Source organism: Anthonomus grandis, chromosome 8 (assembly GCF_022605725.1).
Source record: "Anthonomus grandis grandis chromosome 8, icAntGran1.3, whole genome shotgun sequence".
NCBI classification, from domain to species: Eukaryota; Metazoa; Arthropoda; class Insecta; order Coleoptera; family Curculionidae; genus Anthonomus; species Anthonomus grandis.
In genome coordinates, this window is record NC_065553.1 from 22,565,060 (window position 1) to 22,590,423 (window position 25,364).

General features: G+C 31.9%; 1 protein-coding gene across 1 annotated transcript; it reads right to left on the reverse strand.

The window, feature by feature from the left end:
- Window positions 1-25,149, reverse strand: LOC126739388 (motile sperm domain-containing protein 2-like). Its single transcript, XM_050445046.1, has 10 exons — window positions 24,780-25,149; window positions 22,161-22,304; window positions 21,925-22,102; window positions 21,713-21,876; window positions 21,428-21,655; window positions 15,057-15,113; window positions 10,964-11,079; window positions 10,707-10,904; window positions 10,411-10,648; window positions 1-715 (listed from the first exon to the last, which is right to left on the reverse strand). The coding sequence occupies exons 1-10, from the start codon at window positions 24,877-24,879 to the stop codon at window positions 621-623; spliced, it is 1,518 nt and encodes a 505-aa protein (XP_050301003.1). The 5' UTR covers window positions 24,880-25,149; the 3' UTR covers window positions 1-620.
- Between the last annotated feature and the right edge of the window lie 215 nt (window positions 25,150-25,364).

Consider the following 25,364-nt stretch of genomic DNA (forward strand, 5'->3'; position numbering starts at 1 on the left):
AAACTAAAAATGCGACCATTTTAATTAATAATTGTTAAATCAACAATACAATAGACCTTAAACATTTGTTTTATAAAAATATAAGAGTGCAAAAAACTATACAAACTATAACAATACATTTTTAAACTTATTGTGATGACTTTATATAATAATTATTATGTTTCGATGTAACACCAAAATAAACAAAAAGAACAATATAACAAGCGTGTGTTCTATCTATCTACCTAAATTGTTCGGTTCAGTTCCATTAATTTGATTGTTTTACAGTTTTATCTATATATAGCTTTTATAACATTTATATACATTTCAATATCAATTTAAAAAAATATATATATGACAAACCCTAAGGAATGTATAAATTATCCCTCTTAATGAACCCACGCAGAGCCAATTTAAAAGTGCAAAAATGGGCACTCAACAACCAATTCAATCCCTTAAGTTTTCCTATCCCAACCAAAAAAATAAATAAAAAATCATACATACATGGCAATAAGCTCTAGTTTGGCAGCTTTTTATAGACACACTAAACAAAATACGTAAAACAATATGTACCCCATAGCGATAACCACCCTGCACACAAACGATATTTCGACGATAGGCTCTGCGGTTAATGGTTATTGTTACGGTTGCGGTGGTTTCTCGCAGTAGGCCTCGGACGGGATCGTGGGACGATCCAGGGAAGGCGAGTTGGATAATATATAGATAATTATTATACCTGGAAACAGTAAAATTTCATTTATAAATAGCAAGTGAAGTGATGATGATGTTAAAATAATAAATTAGAGTTTTGTATATATCGGAGATATCCGATAATTAATAAATTGTAAGCATACATACATAAGTATAGGTGGTATATAAAAATAATAAAAAATATCATTATTTTATTGTGTATATACAGAACTTTTATTTCAAAACGAATCGGCCTTAATAACAATATTATATTTCACCTCCAGCTAACTTCACTTTGATATGTCAAATGGGAACCCACATCGTAAGACACATCATTGTAAGCAGCAATAAAATGTCTATTAAACAGTGCCAAAAAAAAAATAAATCGTGTTACGTAACAACGAATAGTGACCAAAAATGTCTGGGAATAATGACTATTTTATTGTAAGAAATATGCCGAATAAGGATCACGTCTCGAATCACGTGCATATAGCCTAGCTTGGTACCGTCGACATCGTGGTCCAGGTCAACGGTATATTATGAAAGGGAATATCGATCTCAGCATAATTTAGGAAAAGGAAATACACGCGGGCATTGAAGGGAAAGACAGATTGGCTTTGACTATTGAAAGTTTGGGTCGATCCCGGTGACTTTTATGTTTTGTTTGCTTTTGTTCATTTTATTTTTAAATTTTGAATTGTGGTAAAAATAGTTATTTCTTTTTAAACTTGGGTTTTATTTTTCTATATTTCTGACATCAGAAGTGGGATTATACGCTTGCGCGCCGTGTTAGTTCATTTAAAAACTAAAAAAAAAAACTTTGTGTGTGAAAATGCCGCGTTACGAGGAAGACTATGAGCGCCGCGAATCTCGACGTAACGAAAGAGCCCTGGTACGTCATCGTCGTCGAGGCTTAAGCCGCTCTTCTAGTAGAGAAGGCGTTGGGTCGAGGGTGGAAGACGATGGGGTAACTCGCGGAAGGCGTTCTCGAAGAGACGGTCAGCCTCAGCAGCATGATAGACATCACCGCTCTAGGAGCAGCCCTAGAAGGTACACCTCCTCTGGAACATCTTCGAGTGCTTTGGCTGAAAGCATCTCGAAAATGGGTGAGACCGTAGTGGCTGGAATTGACAGGTTGTTGGACCCAAGATTTTATCAGTTGAAGAGGAACCGCTGGATGTGACCGCTATACGAGCGGAAATGTTAAGACTCGCCGAGAATCATCAGGCTGAGCAAAAACGCCGATTTGACTCCAAGAGGATTCCTGGACATCAGTATGTGGAGGGTGATTTAGTGCTGTTGCGACTTACAGCGTCTCCAAATACTGGGACCAATAGGAAACTCTTGCCCAAGTGGCAAGGACCTTACAGGATCAGCAAAGTCCTGGAGCACGATCGATATGAAGTGACCGACATACCTGGAGCTGTATGATCACGCATTCCGTATAAGGGCGTGGCAGGGTTGGAAAATATGAAACCCTGGATAAGATTCGGTATTGAATCTTAGAGTAGGTATTGGCGCGGTTGTAGAGATCTGTGGGGGGGCCATCTGCAGGTGTAATTATTGTAATTCCTGGTACTTTTGGCTCCTCGGTTCAGGTGGGCCAAAGGCAGGTGGTTAAAAATTCTGGTTACTTCCCTGGTGCGCCTTTAACATACTAACGCTGGTATTCTTTTGTTATTATTAGATTTAAGTACCTAACGTTTTAATATTTGGTAATGGCCTTTGTTTTACCTCATTTATTTTTTTTTTTATTACTTAACCCTGTGTATGCATACGCCGTGTTACCCAAATTTAATGTTTTCTTAGGTATTAGGTTTCACGGGATGTTCGACTCCATGACTGCTAAGCTGTTGATTTTGTTTGTTTTTGTTTGTTTTTATAAAATTTTGTTTTCTTTAATGCCTGTTTTATTTTAATGCTTATACGTATTTCTTTTCCTTAGCAAAGTCGTCTTGGATCGAAATGAATTTTAGGCGTGAGGACACGCCATAATCAGGAAAGGCCGTGGTCCAGGTCAACGGTATATTATGAAAGGGAATATCGATCTCAGCATAATTTGGGAAAAGGAAATACACGCGGGCATTGAAGGGAAAGACAGATTGGCTTTGACTATTGAAAGTTTGGGTCGATTTTATTTTTAAATCTTGGATTGTGGTTAAAATAGTTATTTTTTTTTAAAAGTTGGGTTTTATTTTTCTATATTTCTGACATTATAGACTTCAAATTTTTGTCTTTTAAATGGCTACCCTAAGCGTGATCATTTAAAAGGATATAAAATTTCCTATATAACCAAACAAAAGAAAACAAAATCGGTTGACGTATAAGCAAATAGCAAGCAAATGTGTTGTAATAAAAGACTTAACTTAAACTTTGGTAGGTCAAATGGTTGCCTCATAGTGTCACATATTATCTTAAATGGCAAATAATTTTCCATCTCACTTCGCCAAAAAAATTGATGCAAGTCGAAACGATTTACCAGTAAAAACAAATGATAATGTTTGTTTTTATGATGAAAATATTTGGACAATTCATTGAGTCCAAATATTTTCATCATTGATGAAAATATGTACCACACTACAGCATAGCCATTTGACATACCAAAGTATGACGTCGATAAAACATTCATTATTATCAACATTTGAGCTCACTATTCGCTTCACGTCAACCGATTTAAATTTTTTTGGCACTGTCAAATAGACATTTTAATGCTGCTTATGTGTACTACTATACTGCTTTAATGTGTTTATGTGTCACACGATGAAGGTTCTCATTTCACTCAAACTTTGTCAAATATGAAATTAAACGGCCCCCTGTATATCTAAATTGACGTGTTTTAAGAAGTTATTAATGGTGGTTCATTTTGAAATGAAAGCACTGTATAACTTTAATAAGATATTCAGATCACAGGAAATATATACGAATCTCACGAAATCTCATACAGGTGAATGTCCCAGTAGTTAAAAGTATACTAGTCGTTTAATTAATTCACTTATTTTACCAAAAAAAATACCATAGCGATTAACTTGACATCCCCACCCTCCCTCGTGTTTTACGTTATACTTGAATGCTCCCTTGAAGAAATTTTCCAATTGATTCTCACAGGAATTGAAGGAAACAATTATTAATAAGAAAAAAATATTTAAGAATTATATAACAAGTTATTTCTTTTATAGTGATCAATTTTCAAGGCTTTTCGGTTTCAAGCGTCTTAGTTCTGGAATAAGTTCGATTCAAAATTTCGCCCTGGGTCCGAATATAGTTTCAAAGGTATATCAAATCGTCAGATCCATTCGTTCACTAAAGCGTCGGTGACAGTACAGGATACCCCGATCGCCCTTTCGCACCGAGTTTTCTTAGTTAGGCAGGAGTGGAACTAGCACCCACTGAACGGTGTCGTCTTATGTGACCTGCTTTTCCACATTTATGGCACTCCAACTTCCGGTCTTGGCGGCTACGTTCCCCGATATCCTCCTAATGATCCGCTTGACTGATTCTTTAAAGTCGTCTTGTCCGAGAATCACTAGCCGCACACGAGTCTGTACTTTATTTGTGTTCTTGTCAGCTTCTAATTCAACAGGCCGTGTCAGTGCATCTAATAGCTTAGGTTTATGTGCTAGTAGTAAGGTAACTTACTCTTGAACTGACAAACTTTCCATAATCCTGTTCTGGACTTCTGAATATGTTAGTTGAACCAAGTGTGTCATATTAGTTTCAAATTCTGACATCGATCGTGGTAGATATGTTCCAGGTGTGACTACCTATACCGCATCTCCAAATGCCTTGCCAGATGGCCGTAGAGTCCTACTTTTCAGAGGATATTCTTTGCAAGATGGTAACAGCACCTTTTCTCATTCTAACGTAAAGGCAGTCGCCTTCTGATTGGATAACCAACCGTTTGATTCCGTTGATACCATTTGAACCGCTGATAATGTTCCATGACGTAGATCCATCAAATTGAGACGGTTTTATACGCATCAACAGATTCCCTATTGACACAAACTTTGTTCTTGTTGTTCACTGTTACAGGTCTACAAGGCAGCTCATCGAAAGTATTGACGTCCAATGTTGAGATTCTCTCTGAAACTTCCTGTGTTTTGTTCTCCTCCAATGAAAAAATGTTTATTACTTCTTTTAATTCCTTCTTGTTTTCCAAAATCTTTTCTTACAATTTAGCAGAATTTTCTCTTAACTTTTTCCCAAACTTATTTTCTAAATTGGTGATTGCCCTCTTAGCGGTGAGTGCTCCTTAACTTTTCATTGCTCTGGAAGAATCCCTAATCTTTCACGTTTCTCCAAAGATGTCGCGCGGTATGCCCGCGTAAAGAACATATGGTATATTTGCCGCGGCAATTTTAAAATATGTCAATACACCATTTTATCATAAAATTTATTCAACAACATGCATATTTTTTATTTGTGTAAGTAGTTAGAACCTGCTAACATCAATTTTAATATTAATGCGTTTTAAAAATAAATAAAGAATTAAACTTAACCATTGATCCAGTGTCTAATTTTAACTTTAGTTAAAGTTTTTTTTAACAACCACTTATTTCATCAATTTCACACATCTTAGAAAAATGACTAATGTTTAAGCGCACATTACATTTCTTTTCATAGGAAGGACACCTGGTGGGGTGATCAGTATTTCCACACTTTCCTCAAGGACGTTTTGTCTCTCGTCTTATGTAACTACTTGTTTTCAGGATATTTGTGCAGCCAAAACAGCTTTTTCTTCGCAGCCAAAACAACTTTGTCCAAAAAAAGTGATAAAAAAACCCAATACTTTATCTGAGCGCTTAACAGGGGTGGAGCTTGTGTTCTTAGTTTTATATTTCTAACGTCTAATTTAACCGATTTGCCGCTTATTGTCCTCACTTTTTTCATTACAAACACAAATAGTATCCTAGTCTTCCTTAGTGGTATGTTTATTTCTGATAATATCTGGTGGTTTAGAGTTTTAACTTGTAGGCGACTTCTTAGAAAAATACGCGTCATGGATTCCAGCTTGATTAAATAACTTGATTCTCGACTCGAATACTTAGTTTAAAGTTACATTTGTAATATATAAGATGTTTTCAGTGTAAAAAGAACATAAGTAAGAGAAGACAGCTGACAACTCCTGCTCAGGCCTGTGAGTTTGATATGTGTAATGTTTTGACACAGGACAGCTGTTAAATCAGGAATAGCCTTTTGTTTTAGACATTAATAGACTGAATATGACCGACGGCACTGTCAGATAAAGCAAACCAATGATGAACTAAGAAATTTTAATGATATTAATCTTAGCTCTAATTGCTTCATGTAACTCAAAGAAAGATAGGCCCAAATATGTATGATAAATGGAAAACAATATGCTCGGAAACGGCAGGTTAATTATTGGTGGTTAATAATCTTACCTAATTCACAAACTGTCAAGATAAAAACAAATGGAAAAAAATACTAGTAAAAAACCGGAAAGTAATGTGTATTTTGCTTGAATATACAGTATATAAATAAAATAAATAACGTCTTTATTATTACTTCATAAGTGAATACAATATTATTAGAAAATAATTATGTGCACACTATGAAGGGCACAACTGGCGAAGTTTAACCTTGTAGCGATTCCTCCACGAATATACACTATCGGCAAAAAGTGGAGAAACATTAAAAATATTGTATTATTTTTAGCTGTATAACACTTATTTTCTTACTGAGGTCTAATATTAAATCTCTTTGGAATGCTGTTTGTTTTGTTGCCAATAAATATTGAAATACCCGCCTTTTTTTATAAATAATTTTATTTGTATAATTTAGCAGAGGCAAAAAGTGAAGAAACAATCCTGTCTTATCTCTTTGTTTTTTTGAATTTTGCAAATTGTATTGAGTTTAGTTAAACCTAGGTTGTATCCTATATCGGTTTAAAAATGCCTCGCGGATACAGCTTATCAGACGATGTAAAAAACATAATTGCTGACAAATTTAATAGGGAGCAAAAGCAAGCTTCAATAGCTAAAGATTTAAATCTTAATAGATCAATTATAAGCAAGGTTATTTTCTTTTGGAAGATCAGAAAAACTATTAAAAATCCCTTCAAGACCGGAAGACCCAGAAAAACTAATGATGCTGGAGAAAAATTAAGAGGTTTGTACCCAGTAACCCAGTTGCTTCAGCTAGTAGTGTAAAACAAGCATTTCCAGAAGTTTCACTCTCAATTCGAAGCATTCGGTATCGCATTAGTGAAATTAGACTGTATGGGCGGCGTCCAGCAAAGAAACCTTTTATTTCCCCTAAGAACAAAGCTAGCAGACTACAGTTTACAAGGGATCATCTTTTATGGACCGTGGAAAAATGGAAAAATGTTTTATTTTCAGATAGAGCAAATTCAATTTGTTTGGATCCAGTGGCGGCTTTTGGGGTAGAGCCACAGTGCCATGGCTCTACCTAATAAACGTTGAAAATAAAAAAAAATAATTTATTTCTTAAATTTTACTTCAGTCCAAAAAAATATCTGTATATTAATATTTAATACCAATTATAAAATTAAATACTGGAACGCAGCCAGTGCAAGATTCCGCAAATTTCGCTAATGCGAAAAATCGAAGACGTAGTTGTCGCACCAGGCTCCGTATCGATGCGTGTTACATCGAATAATCAAGGAGGCCATAATTGTGGGAATCCGTACCTCGGTTCGGTATGTGAGTTCGGCTAGTTCCGTGGTGTTTTTGTTTTCGCCCGTTCGTTCACCAAAAAGTGTGGTTAGTGGCACAGAATAAACGATCTCATATCGTTTATTCTGTGGTTAGTGGTTAGATTATAATAATCTTATCATGTTTATTCTTTTTACGTATTTTACCTTTTAAATTTATATTGACAATTATGTATATTTAATAATATTGTGTTGATATACCTAATATTATAAAAAAAGCAATAAAATTACCTATACATAATTATACACAGTGTCTCTATATAGTTTTTGGGTTCTAATATACAGTCTGTCCAAAATTGGTGATGCATGTATAGCTACCTAGCTATCTTCTAATTATAAATTTCCATCTTCTAATTTAATATCTTCTCCTCATTATAATTTTAAACGCAATATAAATGAAAATAAATAAATAATCTCGTTAATAAATTTAAGTAGATATAATAATGTACCTACCTATTAATATAAAATTAAGCAAAATAAAATGCTGCAAATGCATTTTATTATCTTAATACAATAAAATTATTTCATTATATTATTATTACAGGAAAGAAAAACTTATTCCGTAGCTAATTTTATACTTGGTTAGTTTAAAGAATAAAAATGGTTCTATTTCATTTTTAAACCATATAATTATTGTTATTGAATGTTGTCGAGTTATATTGGTACAATCTTTAAATTTATTTTATTTTTTAACTTTTAATAATTATCTTATTCTTATACATATTAATATTATATATATATAATATGTAGACATCTTTTAAAACATCACAAACGTATATACCTAACGCACATTTAGTTACATTTTCATTCTTCCCCACGGAAAAGTCCCTAATAAGTCCGTATTAAAGTATTAATAAAAAATTTAAATATGCTATTTATCAATTTTTATCCTTCATTATTTATTCTAAATCGATTTGCGCAGGCGCTTGTTCCGTACCGAACCGAGCGAAAAACCCGAGTGTGTGCCGAATCGCGGTACAGATTCCTACATTTAAGCCCTCCTAATAATCACAGCAAATGTCCTTGAAACAATGTGGTAAAGCTACGGCAAATTAAATAATTTTGGGCCGGGCTCCAAACCAATAGAATCTTTTCTAGCAAAACGTGCGTGATATTGTTTGTTTTGATTATTCATCAGGCGTTCGCGGTTCCGTAGAGATCTTTTATTTTATTTGGCTGGTGTTTTCGGCTTTGTTGGGGTTTTTTAATTTTATTGAATATTAAAAATAATGAATAAAATATTTTTTTTAAAAGCAAATCCATTTTCCACTTTATCATTGGAACAAAAAGTAGAAATAAAGGAGTTAGGGCGACCGTTGCCCGATTTAAATATAGAAATTTTTTTTTGAGTTATTAAAAACAATAAAATCACTTATTTGTGTACCTTACTGTAAATATGGAAAACTGTATGTTGCCTGTGACCTGAAGTATTGACATTTCCACGTAGTTTTTGTAAGTTCATTTCCTTAAATTTAAAAATTTTTAAAATGTATATTTTTATCTACAAAAAAAAATAGAAAACTTATTGCGTTATAATTTTGATAATAAATTGTAATAATTTCGATCACTCGTTCGGTCATGATAAAATTAGATCAAGGTTTGGCCCTACCTCCCTGAACTGTCACGAGCCGCTACTGTTTGGATCCAATGTAAGACATCCGAAGAGTTGTAGACTTAATCCTAAATACACTTTGCCCCTTTATAAAACATGGCGGCGGAAATGTTGATGCGGGGGTGGAAGAGGTGTTGGTCCAGAGATGTTGTCCAGAAGACAACATGCCATTATTGTGGACGTTTCAACACGATAACGATCAAAAGCATACCTCAGTACTTGTTAAATAGTGGTTAGCTAGCAATAAAGTTAATGTCATGAGCTGGCCTGCTCAGAGCCCGGATATTAACCCAATAGAAAATCTTTGGGAAGAATTGGATTGAGGTCTACGACAAAAGAAGGCTAAATTCAGAACCCAGGATGAATTATTTCGAGAATTAAATAAAATATGATTGACCATAAGTCCACAATATATTAACAAACTAATGCTGTCAATGAATTCTAGGAGTATAGAAGTTATTAAAACTAAGGGGTTTGCAACCCGATATTAATTGTACTTTATAGAAAAATTAAATAAATAAATTGTTTCTCCACTTTTTGCTTTATATTAAAATATATAATTATACATTTTCCGCTTGGATACCGCTAAAGTGTAAAAAATCTAAAGTAAAGTTTCATCGTGCCATAATAAAGTTATTTTCTAAATAAGAACAAAATGTTACAAAAACAAAAAAAATAATTAACAAAAATGTGTTTGTTTCTCTATTTTTTGCCGATAGTGTATATACGAATTATACGGCAAAAAAACTTAATTTCAGTCCACAAAACCAGGTATTTTAGGTCAAAGCAGAGGATGTAACCCTTAGGACTAGTATAAAAGATGAAAGGAAAATTCGTGAAAATAACTGAAAAATATAAACTCCAGCCATGAAAAACTCTTCGTTCTAGGCATTCGTTGCTCTTCACAGCCATAAGAATAACCAGGACTAAAAACAACGAAGTCCAGGGATCACAACATAGTCTACGGAGGACTGGGTACAGCCTATTAGAAATCTAACCTATCCTGGATACCATCTGGTCTAGAAACCTCTTTAAATTGGTTTATCCATGTAGCCCATAGCCACAAGTTACCTATATGTGCTATTTAACACATGGATGAGGCTTCAAAATACACATCACTTTTAGGTAAATTTTACATCCCGGAACTAAATATTAACGGTGCAAAACTATACAAATTTTCTGGTAAACTACTGACTGGGCTAACCCATATTTCTATAAAATAAAAACAAAATCTTGTAACTTCGTTACACAACTAAAACTTAGTATAAGCATTTAAGCTAAAGTTGAGTAATAATTTTGTAACGCAGTATAAAAAATTATATAATGTTCAAATAAGTGTCATTATATTGGGAATATGCTAAAAGAAAGACGCTAAAAAAGTCGAAATGACACGTCTTATTAGTGATCTACATCAAAAACAATTTAACGCTGAACCTACCTAAAACCAACACCAACAAAAACTGCGCCACCTGTATATACTGCAACCGATCTAGAGACTGACTAAGTTTCACCTGGTGTTCCCCCATATGCGATAACGTTGCCGATAATTTCGACAATTGCGCGTCACTCTCGCCAGACGGAGTCCCACTATGTTGCACAACATTCCCGTTTTTCATTACTTCTCCACTTTGGACGCATTTCAGTCGGGTTTGATACACTTTTCTGTTTCCTGTATTCTAGGAAGTTAAATTTCAAAAAGCGAATTTCTAAAATAGATTTTACTTTATGTAGTACCTTCCACAGTTCTGAGATATCCAGGGTTGACACCTCTGCATCCTCTAGAGGCGTACTAATGACTAGAAATTTATCTTTTGATAATCCACCCAGTTGGAAGCCCGGCAGCAGGGTGACAGTGATGGTTTCTTTGGCACCTGGTTTAAGAAATCCCGTGCTCGGTTTTACGCGGAATTTTTCGGGTGAAGTAGTTTTTAACTATAGGTGGAAGTTAAACTTATTAACTAATAAAAGCTATTTTTTCTTAAACTACTAACCTTAAACGCTATTTGTGTGGAAGCATCTGTGTTATGTAGTCCCAAGGTGCTGACCAGTTCAGTTCCTTCTTTGACGAATGTGATTACTGATTGGGGTGTGACTGCTAGAGGTCCCTCTATAGTAAAATGTCAATTATTATATTATAATGTATTGAATTTTGACAATGTCATAGAGACTTTACAAAAACATCCTGATGCTCTAAATATCTTGAATTAGGCTGAAACATTACTGGAATAAATTTCTGTTATTAGGGCTGTTTTTTATCGAAATTGTTTAAAGGACATTTTGTAATTCTGTTCAGCCTACATGATCCTTGGAACATCGGAAAGTTTAAGTGAAGAAGCATTTTGAATGTTCCATTAAGGTCAGAAGAGACACTAAGGATGTTTTGCAAATATTTTGCTAAGACATTTCTGTAGAATTTTTTATTTAAATAAAAGAAATCATGGAAATCAGCTGAAACTACTACGTATTTGATATCTCAATACCTTCAAGGCATTTTGAAGACATTTTTACGGATCTAAATTTACTTAATATCTTACGTGTTTCAGACCTGAACTAATTTTAAATTTTATTCTATTTACATAATTATTTTCTACATAATTTTACGTGATTTTCAGGCTTCGGTAATAATTTTCTTAAATCTCTTTAAGGCATTAGTTTTTTATTTCATTGTAGACATCTGCGTTTGTAAATATTAAAAGTTTTTGTTATAGACTTTGAGGTTCAGTGATCTTTTGCTCCAGGCATTTTTTGGTATTTTTTTGCAACTTCTGCGCATTTTCAATTATTTAAAATATTGGGCCTCGTTGGTAAAATCGCTTTTCATCTTTTTCAGGCATTTGAAATTATTTTTTTTGTTTAATTCCAGGTAGATTACGTATTTTTTTCTAGGATATCCTATATAGCAATGTTTTAGGACTTTACAGGGAATATTTCTAAATTGTCCTGAGTATTGGGGTATTAAGGAAAAATTGTGATGTTGATCTACCAATGCTTTCGCCTTTCTAGTGCCTGTCTGGTTTTAAAGACTTGGAAGATCTGAAAATGAATTAAAATGCCTAGAATAAACTAGAAAATTACTTAAAGCTTATGAACACAAAATGTGCAATAAAAGCCCAAAAGTTATTAAAAATGCCTTTAGATACCAGCAAGAAACTTGCAATTATTTTCAATAACAAAAATTACTTCTCACTTATACTCAAAAAAACTGTAATAAAAATCTTTACATGCCTGGAGTAAAATTTAAATTAGGCCAAAATTGTGGAACAAAAAATATTTAAAATACCTAGAAAAATATGCATAATTTTAGCGCCTTGAAGAAATCATTTCAAATAGGAAGCAATTGAAATTGGCTTTGAAGACCTGGAAGATTTGAAAAATTAGTTAAAATGTTAGAAAGCCACTTTAAATATTTATAAAACCTTAAGAAGACAAAAAGTATATTAAAAGCCGAGAAGAAACTTAAAATTATAAAAAAAAATGCTTCAAAAAACGGGAATAAAAATGCCTTTATATGTCTAGAATAAAAAGTAAATTAGGCTAGAATTTCAAAACAAAAAATATTTCATATATCTGGAAAAAACAAGACATAATTTTAGTGGTTATTATAAAAGTTGTAGATTTTAATGAAATCTGTCAGAACGATAAGAATGATTTTTTTTGAGAAATTAATAGTGTTAACGCCCTTGAAAGTTTGACACGAACTAATTCAAGAGTGAACTGTTTACTCAAAGGTTTTTACGAATATCCCTGTTAATATTAATTTGATAGTATTAAAGGTTATTATTAAAAATTGCAGATTTTAATAAAGATTTATATAGTCGTATATAGTATATAGAAATAAAATTTAAATTAAGCCAGAACTGTGGAACAAGAACTATTTTAAATACCTAGAAAACATGCATAATTTTAGTGCATTTTTTAAAACATTTTAAATGCAATGAAACAATTTTAAAATGACTTTGAAGATCTGAAAAATTATTATAAGTTGGAATGCCTGCGATAAGATAGAAAAAGCAAGAAACTTAGCAACGCTTTTGCGAATTTGTTTTTCTCTATTTCTTCAGTATTTGCGCCTTCAAACACTGTTTGATTATTTACCATCATATTCAAATTGTATCCTCAAATTACTTTACATTTAAAAGGCTCCTAATGCTAGTGGTGCATTTAACCCGTAATTTCCTTTAAATCAAGTTTTTTGACACTATTTAGAGATACAGGACCTAACTCCTTTTGTTAGTCATTTTTGAGTGTAATCACAGTACGCGTTTTGCATGAAAAGTATCAGTTTAATCTACACCTTTTTGTATTTTCCATTTTTACAAAGACATCGTTTGACTTCTATAGGATTTTTTGAGAGGTTGCTTTTAAATTGGTTTTAATGATAACATTTCTACAGTATTTAAATAATTATTGTAAAATAAATAGGATTTTTCGACATGCGGTCATCAATTAATTTTATGGCTTTTACATGAATAAATTCGCATTATTTAAATCTCTGAAGTTGATATATTCTTTCGTTTTTGCCTGGTAGAAAATAAGGCTAATATTTTAACGGGTATAGGCATCATCAAGAGTCAACCCAAATAGTCCCGCTATACCACGTTGAACAAAGAAGCGATTTGGCGATTTGTATAAAGTTACATAATTTTATTGTTTATATAAAATATGATAATTTTAATTTTTTGCACACTTATCATATCAAAGAAATTAAGCGTTTATAAAATTAAAATAAAAGCCTGCTTTTATTATCTGGGAAAAGAAGTGATTCTTCCAGAAATATAAATGAATTTTTACATATGTCCAGATGGTTGAAAATAGGGAAAATGTCTAGAAAGCTCAACTTTAACTAGCTAAAATAAGGGCACTAAAATCCTGTCTTTATTAACTAGGAACATGAGCGATTCTTCCGGGATCAATTTTAATTCTTCCGGAATTACTTGACTTTTGATTTGATCAGGAAAAAGCAAAAAAATCATTAACATCCATGTATTAAAGAATGAGATCTTGGAGTTTTTATGATAGAAACTTCTGTACTAAGCATAATAATTTCTGTCACGACAATCATTATTGTTCTTTCAATCAAGTAATTTTTGATGTGGAATTCCTGGAAGATTTCCTATATTAGGATCTAAAAAATCGTTGAAATCCATGCTTCAGTGAATGAGAATTTAATGCGTTTATTATAGGAGGTCTTGTACTAAACACAATCATTTCTCTTTCACAAAAATTCCGAAACTAGGATCAAAAAAATCATTAAAATCCATTCACTACAAAATGAGAATTTTATTGCAGAAGCTCCTGTACTAAACACAATCGCTTCTCTCTCACAAAAAATATGATTCTTGTTCTTTAAATCGAGAAAAATTCTTATACTAGGATCGAAAAAATTATTAAATTCCATTCATTAGTAGATGAGATCTTAGAGTTTTTATGACAGCAACTCCTGTACTATACACAACCATTTCTCTCTTTCAAAAATTATTTAAATCAATTGATTTTCTATCCCCCAGGATCCCTAGAACCTCAAGAAAGTTCCAAATTTTAATTTTCCTTGTATCTGAATTCCCATATACTAATAAAGAAAACTTCATTCCAATAGAAAATTATATAATTACTAAAACATCCAATTAAACTTTCTGCCCAGCTTACAAATAAGTACTTAATTTGCAATTAAGTATATTTAATTTAAAAAAAAATTGTTTTGTCTCCATTAAGTTAATATCTTCAATTAAATTATTCTATTAAGAGTAAACTCGTAAAGTTCAAGTGAGTGTGTTCAAAGTGTTATATAATTCCTTCGGTGTACAAATTGATATATAACGACCACGCATAAAATAATAATAAACAAACCATATTGACCTCCTTAATGACCCAAGGTCTAAATTTAGAAGCTCATGTTTTCTATTTTTAACTAGTTTTAATGCTATTTTTAACCAATCCCTCAATAAATCATAAAGTTAAGCCTCCCCCTTAACGTTGTCTTAAAGCCGGTTAAAACCTTAACCTTAATGACATAAAACTTTGACATAATTAACCATTAATCTGATAATAATAATAACAAATAAATAAATTTAAACTCACTCTTACCCTCTTTGGTATCGGAATTTCCAGTTTGTTCAGCCATAGAAGAGCCGTCCACGAAATGTACCTGCAATTTTAAGAAAATATCCCGATTATCGATTCGATTTCGGTTACGTCAGAGTCGTAGAATATGCGCCACGAAAGTAAGAATTACAGGGCCAGTTCAGAAAGTAAAAGAACTTTATTTATTAGCGAGTTAGCGAGTAATGTTTGATACGTAACGTTAACAGTGCATGGTGCGATTGTGTGACGAAGCATAAAAGCAAATCAGCTAAAAATATGCAAATGCATGCTTTTTTGTGGCAGTAAAAATGTATATAATGAATTTTTATGGGCCTGTTAAGGTATAACGACATAATTTTTTTTTTTTATATTACTGTTTATAGAGGATGTAGAGGTAACTCCGTTATTTTAACGGGATGCGGTTTTCGCAATAGTGTGCTACCTTTTCGTGAAGCTTAAGACGCCGTTAACAAAATTTTATTAGCCCTCTTAGTTTTTAAGATAGAGCATTTTTGAAAATGTTGCATTTTGAGACCCCTCCTCTTATCTCCGTTATTCTTCAACTTATAACCAAGCTGTATATTTATCGGCTATAAAATTTGTCGTTTTTTACCATTTCAAAAATATGTATAATAGTATACATTTTCTTTATAAACACGTAAATAAATGACCATTTTCTAAAATTAAATGATTGTTTATGATGGAAACAAAAATAAATGTTAAATATTGGTGTACCTTATCAGTTTTTTAATCGACTGTTGGTCTTTTTTCCAGAACCAGTTTATTGTTTATTTTCGTTCTTTTGGTATTTCTATTTAATTCATATTTATCAAGCTTTTATTTTCCACTTTATCTTCCACTAATGGCAGTGTATGAAAATTACGAAAAATATGATACCCATATTATTTTGAAGAAGCTTTGGAATTATATTTCCGTAGCTAAGCGAACTATTATGCCTATGAAAATCTCTAATATCATTATGACTTTGTGCTTGTTAAATAACCAGAATTTTAGGAGAGATAATTGAAAGAAAAGAGATATTTGCTGGTTTAAAAGCAAATTTAGTTTAGCTCGGATCCCTTATTTATCCGCGTCCTAAAATATACAACAGGAGAAGAAAACAGGAAAAGAAAAGAGATAGGTGTTTTGGGATATACAGAAGCAACACCTTCATCGTCATTTAGAAAAATTAAGAAGAAATTGGTGTGCCAAAAACTGACGCTAAGTGGATCTTGTAGAAATATAATTATCATCAAAGAATATTATACTAACGTCTAGAAAACATATGTAATGCAAATAATTCGACTCCCCGATTGGGACCCGGCTACATCGATCTGATGTGAAATAAAATAAGCGATGTAAAACTGATATTTGTGTAATACAATAAAATTATGCAAAATGTTAAGAATTTGTATCTTAAAACATGAATTATTAAGAAATCTTTTAAATATTATTATTAGGTAAGTAACTTATTATTAGGTACCTTTATTCTAGTGAAGTACGTTGAAAAACACATAAATAGTTCATAAACGGTAATATTACTTATATTTAAAGCATACTCTCTTACGACAAATATTTGTCATGAAAATATTTTTTTGAATCGGTAAGAACCGCGGTTACTCTTTTGGTTGACAGGTAAGTGTGACGTATTGTTCCCCCACCACTTAAAAATTCTGATCTAAAGAAACAGTCGCTGAAATGAATTTTCTTATTAGCAATTAGAGTGTTTATGTTTTTGTTTTCTGGTTGATTAAGAAATTAAGTGAAACTTTTTCATCCTGCAGAGCTTGAGCCACTCTTTTCTCTCGAATAAACTAATGTGCTTTGGAAATTGGATTTAAATTAACTTGTGAATAATGCCATGTAAATTTGCATGGATGAATCCATAAACACCTTATCGCGGAAATTATTTTTATATTTTCTTTCCTTTAAATTGACTTTTCTTTACTAAGTAACGTACTTTTATTAGCACTTTGATAATTTTAAACTAATTGGTATTACAAAATAATCTTCTCAATTTATAAAGGGCGCACACCATATCGCAATCCTCAATCAATTTTTAACAATCTAAGCACAGCCTACTTCTGAAGTCTAAAGCCGGGTAATATAGAGGTATTATTATTAATAATTATGGAGCATTTATTATTAATAAAATTTACAAACAGAAATAAATTAGTGTTTACAGATCAACCAGAAATAAATCCATGTTGTAAGGTAGTAATTATTTTATTAAAAATTTCGGCCAACATTTTTTCAATAGTGTAGTTTGTTATATAATTCTTTGCACCAGATTTAGACACAACAGTCCAAGATTGGACACACATGAAAATTTCCACTCCTCGGGAAAGATGCCAGAGTTTAGTGATTTTTAAAAAATATGGTATAATGGAAGGTACAAAGGGAAAACCCCGTCTGGAACCGCACCTTCTGCGAGTCCAGACGGTGTAAGCAATTCTCAATATAGCACTTAGCGAAATTTCAGAGATAGGAGAGGATTTGTAATTAACATTAGTGATAGTGCTTTGGTCTTGAAAACATAAATCACTTGGAATAAATACTGATGAGAAAAATTCAGCAAATAAGTTGGCTATATCAATTCCATTTGATGCACTTTTTGTGTCCAGACCAATAACTAAAGGAACCGATCTATGGTTAGTCTGAGTACGCATAAATTTCCAAACGGTTTTAGTATTATTTTTAATGCTACTTTCTGCTTAATTAATACAAATGCCATAAAATTCTTCTGTTAAAGTTTTGCACTGCCTATGAAATAAGTTAAAAGTATGATAATCAGCCGGAAGGCGTGATAGTTTGTAATTCTTATGAGCCGTCTTTTTTTATAATTGAAGCTTTTAATTCATCTGAAAACCATACTGAGAAATTCCTGGATTGGTGTTTTTTAATGGGAATCGGAACATGCATATCAAAACACTATAAAAGTTACTTACAGTTATTTCTATGTTATTATGCATAACAGACCAACTAAGAGATAAAAAATAGTTTATACTATTAAAGTCAGCAGAATTAAAGTCATAAAAGTATGTGTTTGAATAGTCTAAGTACTTAGTCAGCTTAGATTCTAGAATTATCTTCAATGCCGAAGTTACATTTTACTAATCCTAAACATTTATTGATTGAGACTATATTAAACTGATAACTAAGTAAACAAGTCCCATTTACTTAATTTTTTCATCATCGCTTGGGATATTAGACCTATTGGGGAGACCAGATGAAAAAAGGCGTCTGGTACTTTAGCTCTATGGTGACGTGGAACAAAGTACAATTTTTTCAATTTCCAAGATTCAAAGTAAAATTAAAAAAAAAAAACCACTATGAAAAAAATGCATAGGACATTTTTTGTTAAGAATTTCATACTGCACGAAAAAGATAATAGCCGATTGTAGGATAGTTTTGACGATATTTGTAAGTATAAAAATATTTTTTGTGTCCTCTGACCCCCTATAAAAAATTCATGGATACTTATGAGGGATGATTTATAATGTTGAAAAGAAACTCTGGTAAAAAAATTCACCCAGATGGGAATTTTTGAACAGATTGTCTTCTTTTCGTCTAATAGTCCTGAAATATGAATAAATGAAGCGAAAGATGAAGGTGAAGTAAAATTGATAAAATCTTGGCTAGGCAGTTGAAGACTGGAAAAACAACTTCCAAGAGTGCAAATGAGTATACAGGGTGTTCCGTTGATCATGTTACTAACTTCTAGGGCAGATAGAAAACGTCAAAAGAAAAACAAAAGTTCATATAAACATATGGGTCCGGAAAAGCTTCCTCAGGGAGCTCTAGAGCTCTTTGAAAATAACCTTTAAAAACAAGTTTTTTTTAATAGCTCCGGAACTACTTTAGCTACCGCAACCAATTTTGGGAGGTAAATTATTGTTAGTACGTTTATTCTTTTGAACCTACTAAATAAAAAAAAAATTACTAGGGACTTCAAAATCAGGGGGGTATTTGGTAAATTTAGGCCCATTTCTTTAAGACTTTAATTTCTGTCCATTTGGGCATTAGATTATGATGTTCCTATGCTTTTTACATAAAAAAGGTGCTCTTAGTAAAAGTCGGTAAATATCACCGTTTTTGTGGAAATTGACTAAAACCAAACTAAGATACAGCACCTGAATTAATTATTTTAATAATAATAATAATGCTAATTCATTACCACTGTCAGTATTTTTTAAATTTGTCACTGTCAGTATTTTTTACATGATATTAATTCCCTTTTTATTTCGGTTAAGTAATGGAAGATTACACTTTTGCTGAATACGCCGATATGCTTTTAATTTATGGGGAAGTTCGATGTAATGGTGGAGCTGCTTCTCGACTATATGAAGAGCGGTTTCCCGAAAGGCGAATCTTAGCTCACACACTTTTTGAAAGGGTCAATCAAAGGCTCAGGGAGACTGGCTCCGTTAAAATAAAACCCCAAGATAATGGCGCGCAAAGGAACATCCGAATCCCGGATTTTGAGGAAGGAGTGCTTCAGCGATTTGAAGATAACCCATCAGTAAGTACTCGAGCAGTAGCTGATGCGATACATGTAAATCATGTTAAGGTATGGAACGTTGTTAACGAACAGCTTCTTCGGCCCTACCACCTGCAAAAGGTGCAATCATTAGGACCCAATGATTTTATGCCCCGTGTGAATTTTTGCCAGTGGTTTCTTGACCGGTGTACAGAAGAACCTCAATCTCCAAAATTTGTCCTTTTTACTGACGAGGCAGCTTTATTTACAAAAGAAGGCATTTTTAAATCTAAGAATAATCGTGTGTGGACCCTTATGGTATTCATTTTAGGAGCTATCAACATAAGTTTTCGGTTAATATGTGGGTCGGCATTGTTGGAGAACGCTTAATTGGTCCAATTATGTTGCCTCCTCGTTTAACGGGAAATATTTATTTACATTTTTTAAGAAATGTACTGCCAGAACTATTAGATGATCTGCCCCTAAATATACGACAGAACTTATGGCTACAACACGATGGAGCGCCAGCTCATTTTTCACTTATTGTCCGCGAGTTTATAAATGAAAATTTTGGACGCGCTGGATTGGCCGCGGAGGTCCTGTCTCCTGGCCAGCGCGCTCACCAAATTTGACACCCTTAGATTTTTTTCTTTGGGCGCCTATGAAAAGTCTCGTATATGAAACTCCAGTCGAGTCAGAAGAAGACCTGGTGGCCAAAATTTCCGCAGCTGCTGAAGTAATCCAAACCACGCCTGATATTTTTAACCACGTCAACCTTAATCTGGTGCGTAGATACAATAAATGTATCGATCGTGGCGGCCGGCATTTTGAGCAATTAATATTATAAGTTTATTTTTGTAATACCAATCTTTAATAAAATTTGTTTATGTTTCTAAAATTGTTAATTTATTGGTTTTTTATTACACTTAAAATCATTTAAACATTTTATGCCTCAAGGTAATTAAAGTGACAGTTAATTAATTTGTGTACCAATTTAATAAAGTGGCTACCTTAACTTTTTTTAAACATTTATTTTTTATTTACGCCAGTTTTTTTTTTAATTGTTTATTAATAATAATAGGTAATTCATTTTTGTATCTTATAACTTGCTTTTCGTCAATTTTCACAAAAACGGTGATATTTACCATTTATCGACTCTTACTAAGAGCACCTTTTTTATGTAAAAAGCATAGGAACATCATAATCTAATGCCCAAATGGGCAGAAATTAAAATCTTAAAGAAATGGGCCTAAATTTACCAAATACCCCCCTGATTCTGAAGCCCCTGGTAAATATTTTTTTTTCTTTAGTAGGTTCAAAAGAATAAACTTCCAAACAATAATTTACCTCCCAAAATTGGTTGCGGTAGCTAAAGTAGTTTCGGAGCTATTAAAAAAAAACTAGTTTTTAAAGGTTATTTTTAAAGAGCTCTAGCTCCCTGAGGAAGCTTTTCCAGACCCATGTTTATATGAACTTTTGTTTTTCTTTTGACGTTTTCTATCTGCCCTAGAAGTTTGTAACATGATCAGCGGAACACCCTGTATTTGCGAAAAAGGTTTTTTTAACATCTGGCAAATTTTAAATTTTTTAAAAATCGTTTTTAAACTGCCTGGAAGTTACTTTAAATTAATGTTTAATTTTTTTTTTAAAAACAGGAACTAAAAAATCGAATAAAATGTGAAATGCAGTAAAGTTCTACTCCTTATGTATTAAATATTGGAATTACATTATTAGAAAAACCATAAACTTGCAGTACTAAAATATACCCATAAACAGTTACTACTAAAAAATCATTCAACATCTTTCACTCAAGTAACCAAGAATAGTTAACCATAAATTTATTCAATCAATTAGTATACAGAAAAAAATTAAGTTTTAAATATTTCTTGTAAAGGTACCTTCTTGACGAAAGATGTATTACTACTATTCTCAATGGGTGCTTCTTTGGATTTATTGGCCTGTGGTTCTTCTGGCACAAAACTAAAAACATAATCAGAGTTTCCACCCCAGCATTTAAGAGCTTGATCTTTGTCGATATAGTTCATGATGTCTTTTTTCCCTATCATTTTTAGTTTTTCTATAGCTTTCTCTGGTAACCAAGTTTTTATTATCTTGAAGGCAGCTAAAAGAAATTTGTGATTTACATCCCAATGGATTGAAATAATGATAAATACCTTACCGCTTAAAACCCAAGGCATTTCATAAATATAAATATTATTTAAGAAAAATGGGTAGTAGTCATTAAATAGGCCTATAAGGTACTTTACTATGTCCATGTCCATGTTGCTTAGGCCACAACCTTCCATATCAAAAAATATACTTATTATATCTCCCTTTGACATTCTACAAAATAAAATTATAAAATCATAACATTTAAATCTCCTAAATTACCTTTCAATTCTTTCAAACCAATACACAATACACCTCTTAAGATCATTGGCATCAACGGCGCCTTTGCTATGCATTTTCAGCTTAAAAATTAAAATGTGGTATCCATCTTTATCCACTCCATGAGGAAAAAAAGCTCCTCTAACTATTATGTCCATTTTAATTGTTCCTTCATTAATGTCTGCAAAAAGAATTAATAAAATTAGTATAACCTACATGATTCAAAAGGAATCATTTACCATTTACACCAAAATCCTTCCTCCATGTAACAGCATTCCACATCATATCCAGAGCTTCTTTTACATTTTGCTCTTTGTGTGCTATAAATCTCTGTAGCCAGTGATTATCTTGTTTTATTCTTTCATAATCCTTCGGGTGGATACCTTAAGAAATTATTACATGTTTTTTTTAAAATGCATTTGTGGATTAAGCAAGGGATTTAATCTTTGTTAAAATGTTTAATGTAGAATGTGAATTCTATTCATGTGCATGTTCAGATGGTTCCTTGCCAAAGGGATATTTTCTGTTGGATTTTAGTTTTAATATATTGACTTGAATTTTTGTCATCATTTAACAAAATGGTTACAAAAAGGTTATTCAATGCTTAAATCCCTTTATTCCCAAAGATATGTGTTGAATATAGAAACAAGAAAGCTGCTTTGCGATTCCCTGATTCTTTCACACCTGAATGGTCCTTGTCTTGATCATAGGGTCAAAAAGCATGTGCAAAAACTTCAAATTGCTTGTGTGAGATACATATTTGGAATATGGAGACCACATGGGATATCACACAAATTAAAGGACTTGCACTGGCTGAATATGTCTCAAAGAAGAGAGTTAAATTACACTGTGTTTTGCTATACAATCTTAAAAAATAGATGTCCTCCCCACCTAATAGATAGAGTTAAGTGCAGGGCTGTTACTAGCCGAGTCAATATAAGACATAGAAATCCTCTGGAGATCCCATGGCATCGCAAAGAAATTTTTAAATTCAGCTTTTCCTATAATAGGGCAACTTGTATGAATAAACATATATTATAATTGCCAAAGTCATAAAGTAGCTTTATTTGTAACTAACAAAATAATGTTGTATACAAAGCCTTATCTCTTCCTTAATTTCTAATCTACCATAATGCTAATACTATCTTATGCCTATCAGGTTATTATGAGGTTTCTCTGAAATTTTAGAAATGGCAATGAGCACAAGATTTAATTTTTTTTTTTATTGCAACCTCTTAAGTCAGAGTCAACATGGTTTCTTTAAAGGTAAATAAAGGTAAATTCATTTACCATGGAACCCCAATGGTTTTTACACCTGGAAAAGGGTGAACTTTCCTTAGTATGCTCTTGAACTTGTCCCAAGCATATGACTGACAGATAGAGGTTTGCTGATAAAGATATTGGAAGTGTATGGTGTTAGGGGTAAAGTAATAAAATGGTTTAAATCATATACCTATTATTCACAGAAGACAAGTAGTAACAGTCACAAAAGAAGGAAAAACCAGTTGCTACTAAATTTTGTTTTGTGATGTAGGAATTGGACAATCATTCAAAATTGTAAATTCATCCAGTCAAAATATGGTAAAATATGCTAATGATACAAATCTAATAATTGGTAGTAAAGTTTATGACCAATTATAATAGCTAAAGTGGCCAAATTTTTATCAATTAAATTATACTAAAGTTTTACCAATTAAATTATACAATAATCTTCCCATTGAAATAAAAAAAAATTAGAAGGTTAATAATTTCAAAGCTTAATTGAACAGGATTTTAATTAAAAATTTCTTACACACAATAACAGAATATTTAAATTGCAGGATCTCGTCTCTACTTCCATAATTGGTATTTGTTTATTTCTTAAAAGCTGTAGTATAGCACTGTTCCTTTTTATTCTTAGTTTTTGGTAAATTGCAGATCCTTCATTTTTTTAAGGCCTTTTAAAAGTTGTATGTTTAGGTCTTATAGTTTTATTTTTTGACCTTATCCGACACTTATTTGTATGAGTCTATGGAAATAAATATTTGAGTATTGAGTGTTGAGAAAACATACATGTTAATGTTGAGAACAAAACAATGTTACATACCAAAACCATTGCCAAGGATTGGAGAACAACAATTCAGATGTTAAGGAATATTCAAAACTTTTAGGTATTAATATAAAATATAAATGAAAGTTTGGTTATTCTACACTTTGCAAATTTAAAATCTATTTTGAAATATTGTATTATTTTTTAGGGAAGTGATAATATTGTTACATATCTTACAATTTATTTTTCAATAAAAAAAGTTTATTAAGAATGATTAAGAAAATGGCCTATTTAGAGAGCTATATGTATCAGAGCTGTAGATCAGGACATGAGTATTTTGACTATATATGAAGTATAAATGTATGAATGCCTTATGTTTTTCCACCATAATAAAAGCTTGTTTGAGTCAAAAACAAAAAACATACAGCACAAGAACATTTGATTATAAATATTTTTCACATAGAGTAGCTCTTATAGAAAAACCTCCTCATTATATGTGTTAAATTACTTAACTCCCTTAGAAATTTAAATTAGATATTAAGAAGTTATTAGTTAATTTAGAGCCACATTGTTTTAAAATTTTTTATATGGATTTATAATATTTCGTACCAATATGACTTCTTGACGTCATTCCATTTCATGTACTTTTTTATGTGATCTGAAATTAAGAGCTTATTATTATTATTATGTACCTTCAAGGTTATTGTATATCAATGTTGGTTTTTGTTAATTGGTTCCGACAACCTAAACTTAATTAGGCACTAATTAAGGGGCTGCCTACATTAAAAATATTTTAACATACAACTTTGCTTATTTAAAAAAAACTTACAATTTTGGCCCTTTTCTTGTACCTGTTGCAAAAACTTGCTTCTCACCTCCTCAACTAAACTGAGTGGCACCTCAGACACTGGACTACTTTTAGAGGGCATTTTTAGTTAATTTAACAGTGTAAGTTAACTGTTTAATAAAAACTATAAATTTTCAGTTAATAATTTACAAGAATTCCTTAGCTACACCTTCATTTTATGAAAGGATAAATTTAACGACTGTTAAGAAAAATTACTTTTAATGGTCGATTACAAAGGTCGAGTTTACTCTTGATAGTTTATTATCATGTCACACGATTATTTTTAATTGATTGCGAATTATTTAAATATTTTTTTTTAATCCTAACACCAATTTTATAAATGTAAAAGTTAATGTTTATTAGTTTGACATTGAATGTGACATTTAAAATGTCAACAAGACTTCAGGATCGCCAACACAATAAGAACAAAATGCGATTACGTGCTCTGACGGCCGTAAATTTAAAGATTCCCAATTTTTATTAATCAGAATCAATAAAAATATGAATAAAAAAAGAAACATAAATAAATTAAATATAAAAGACGGTAATTAATTTTTTATACTTGTA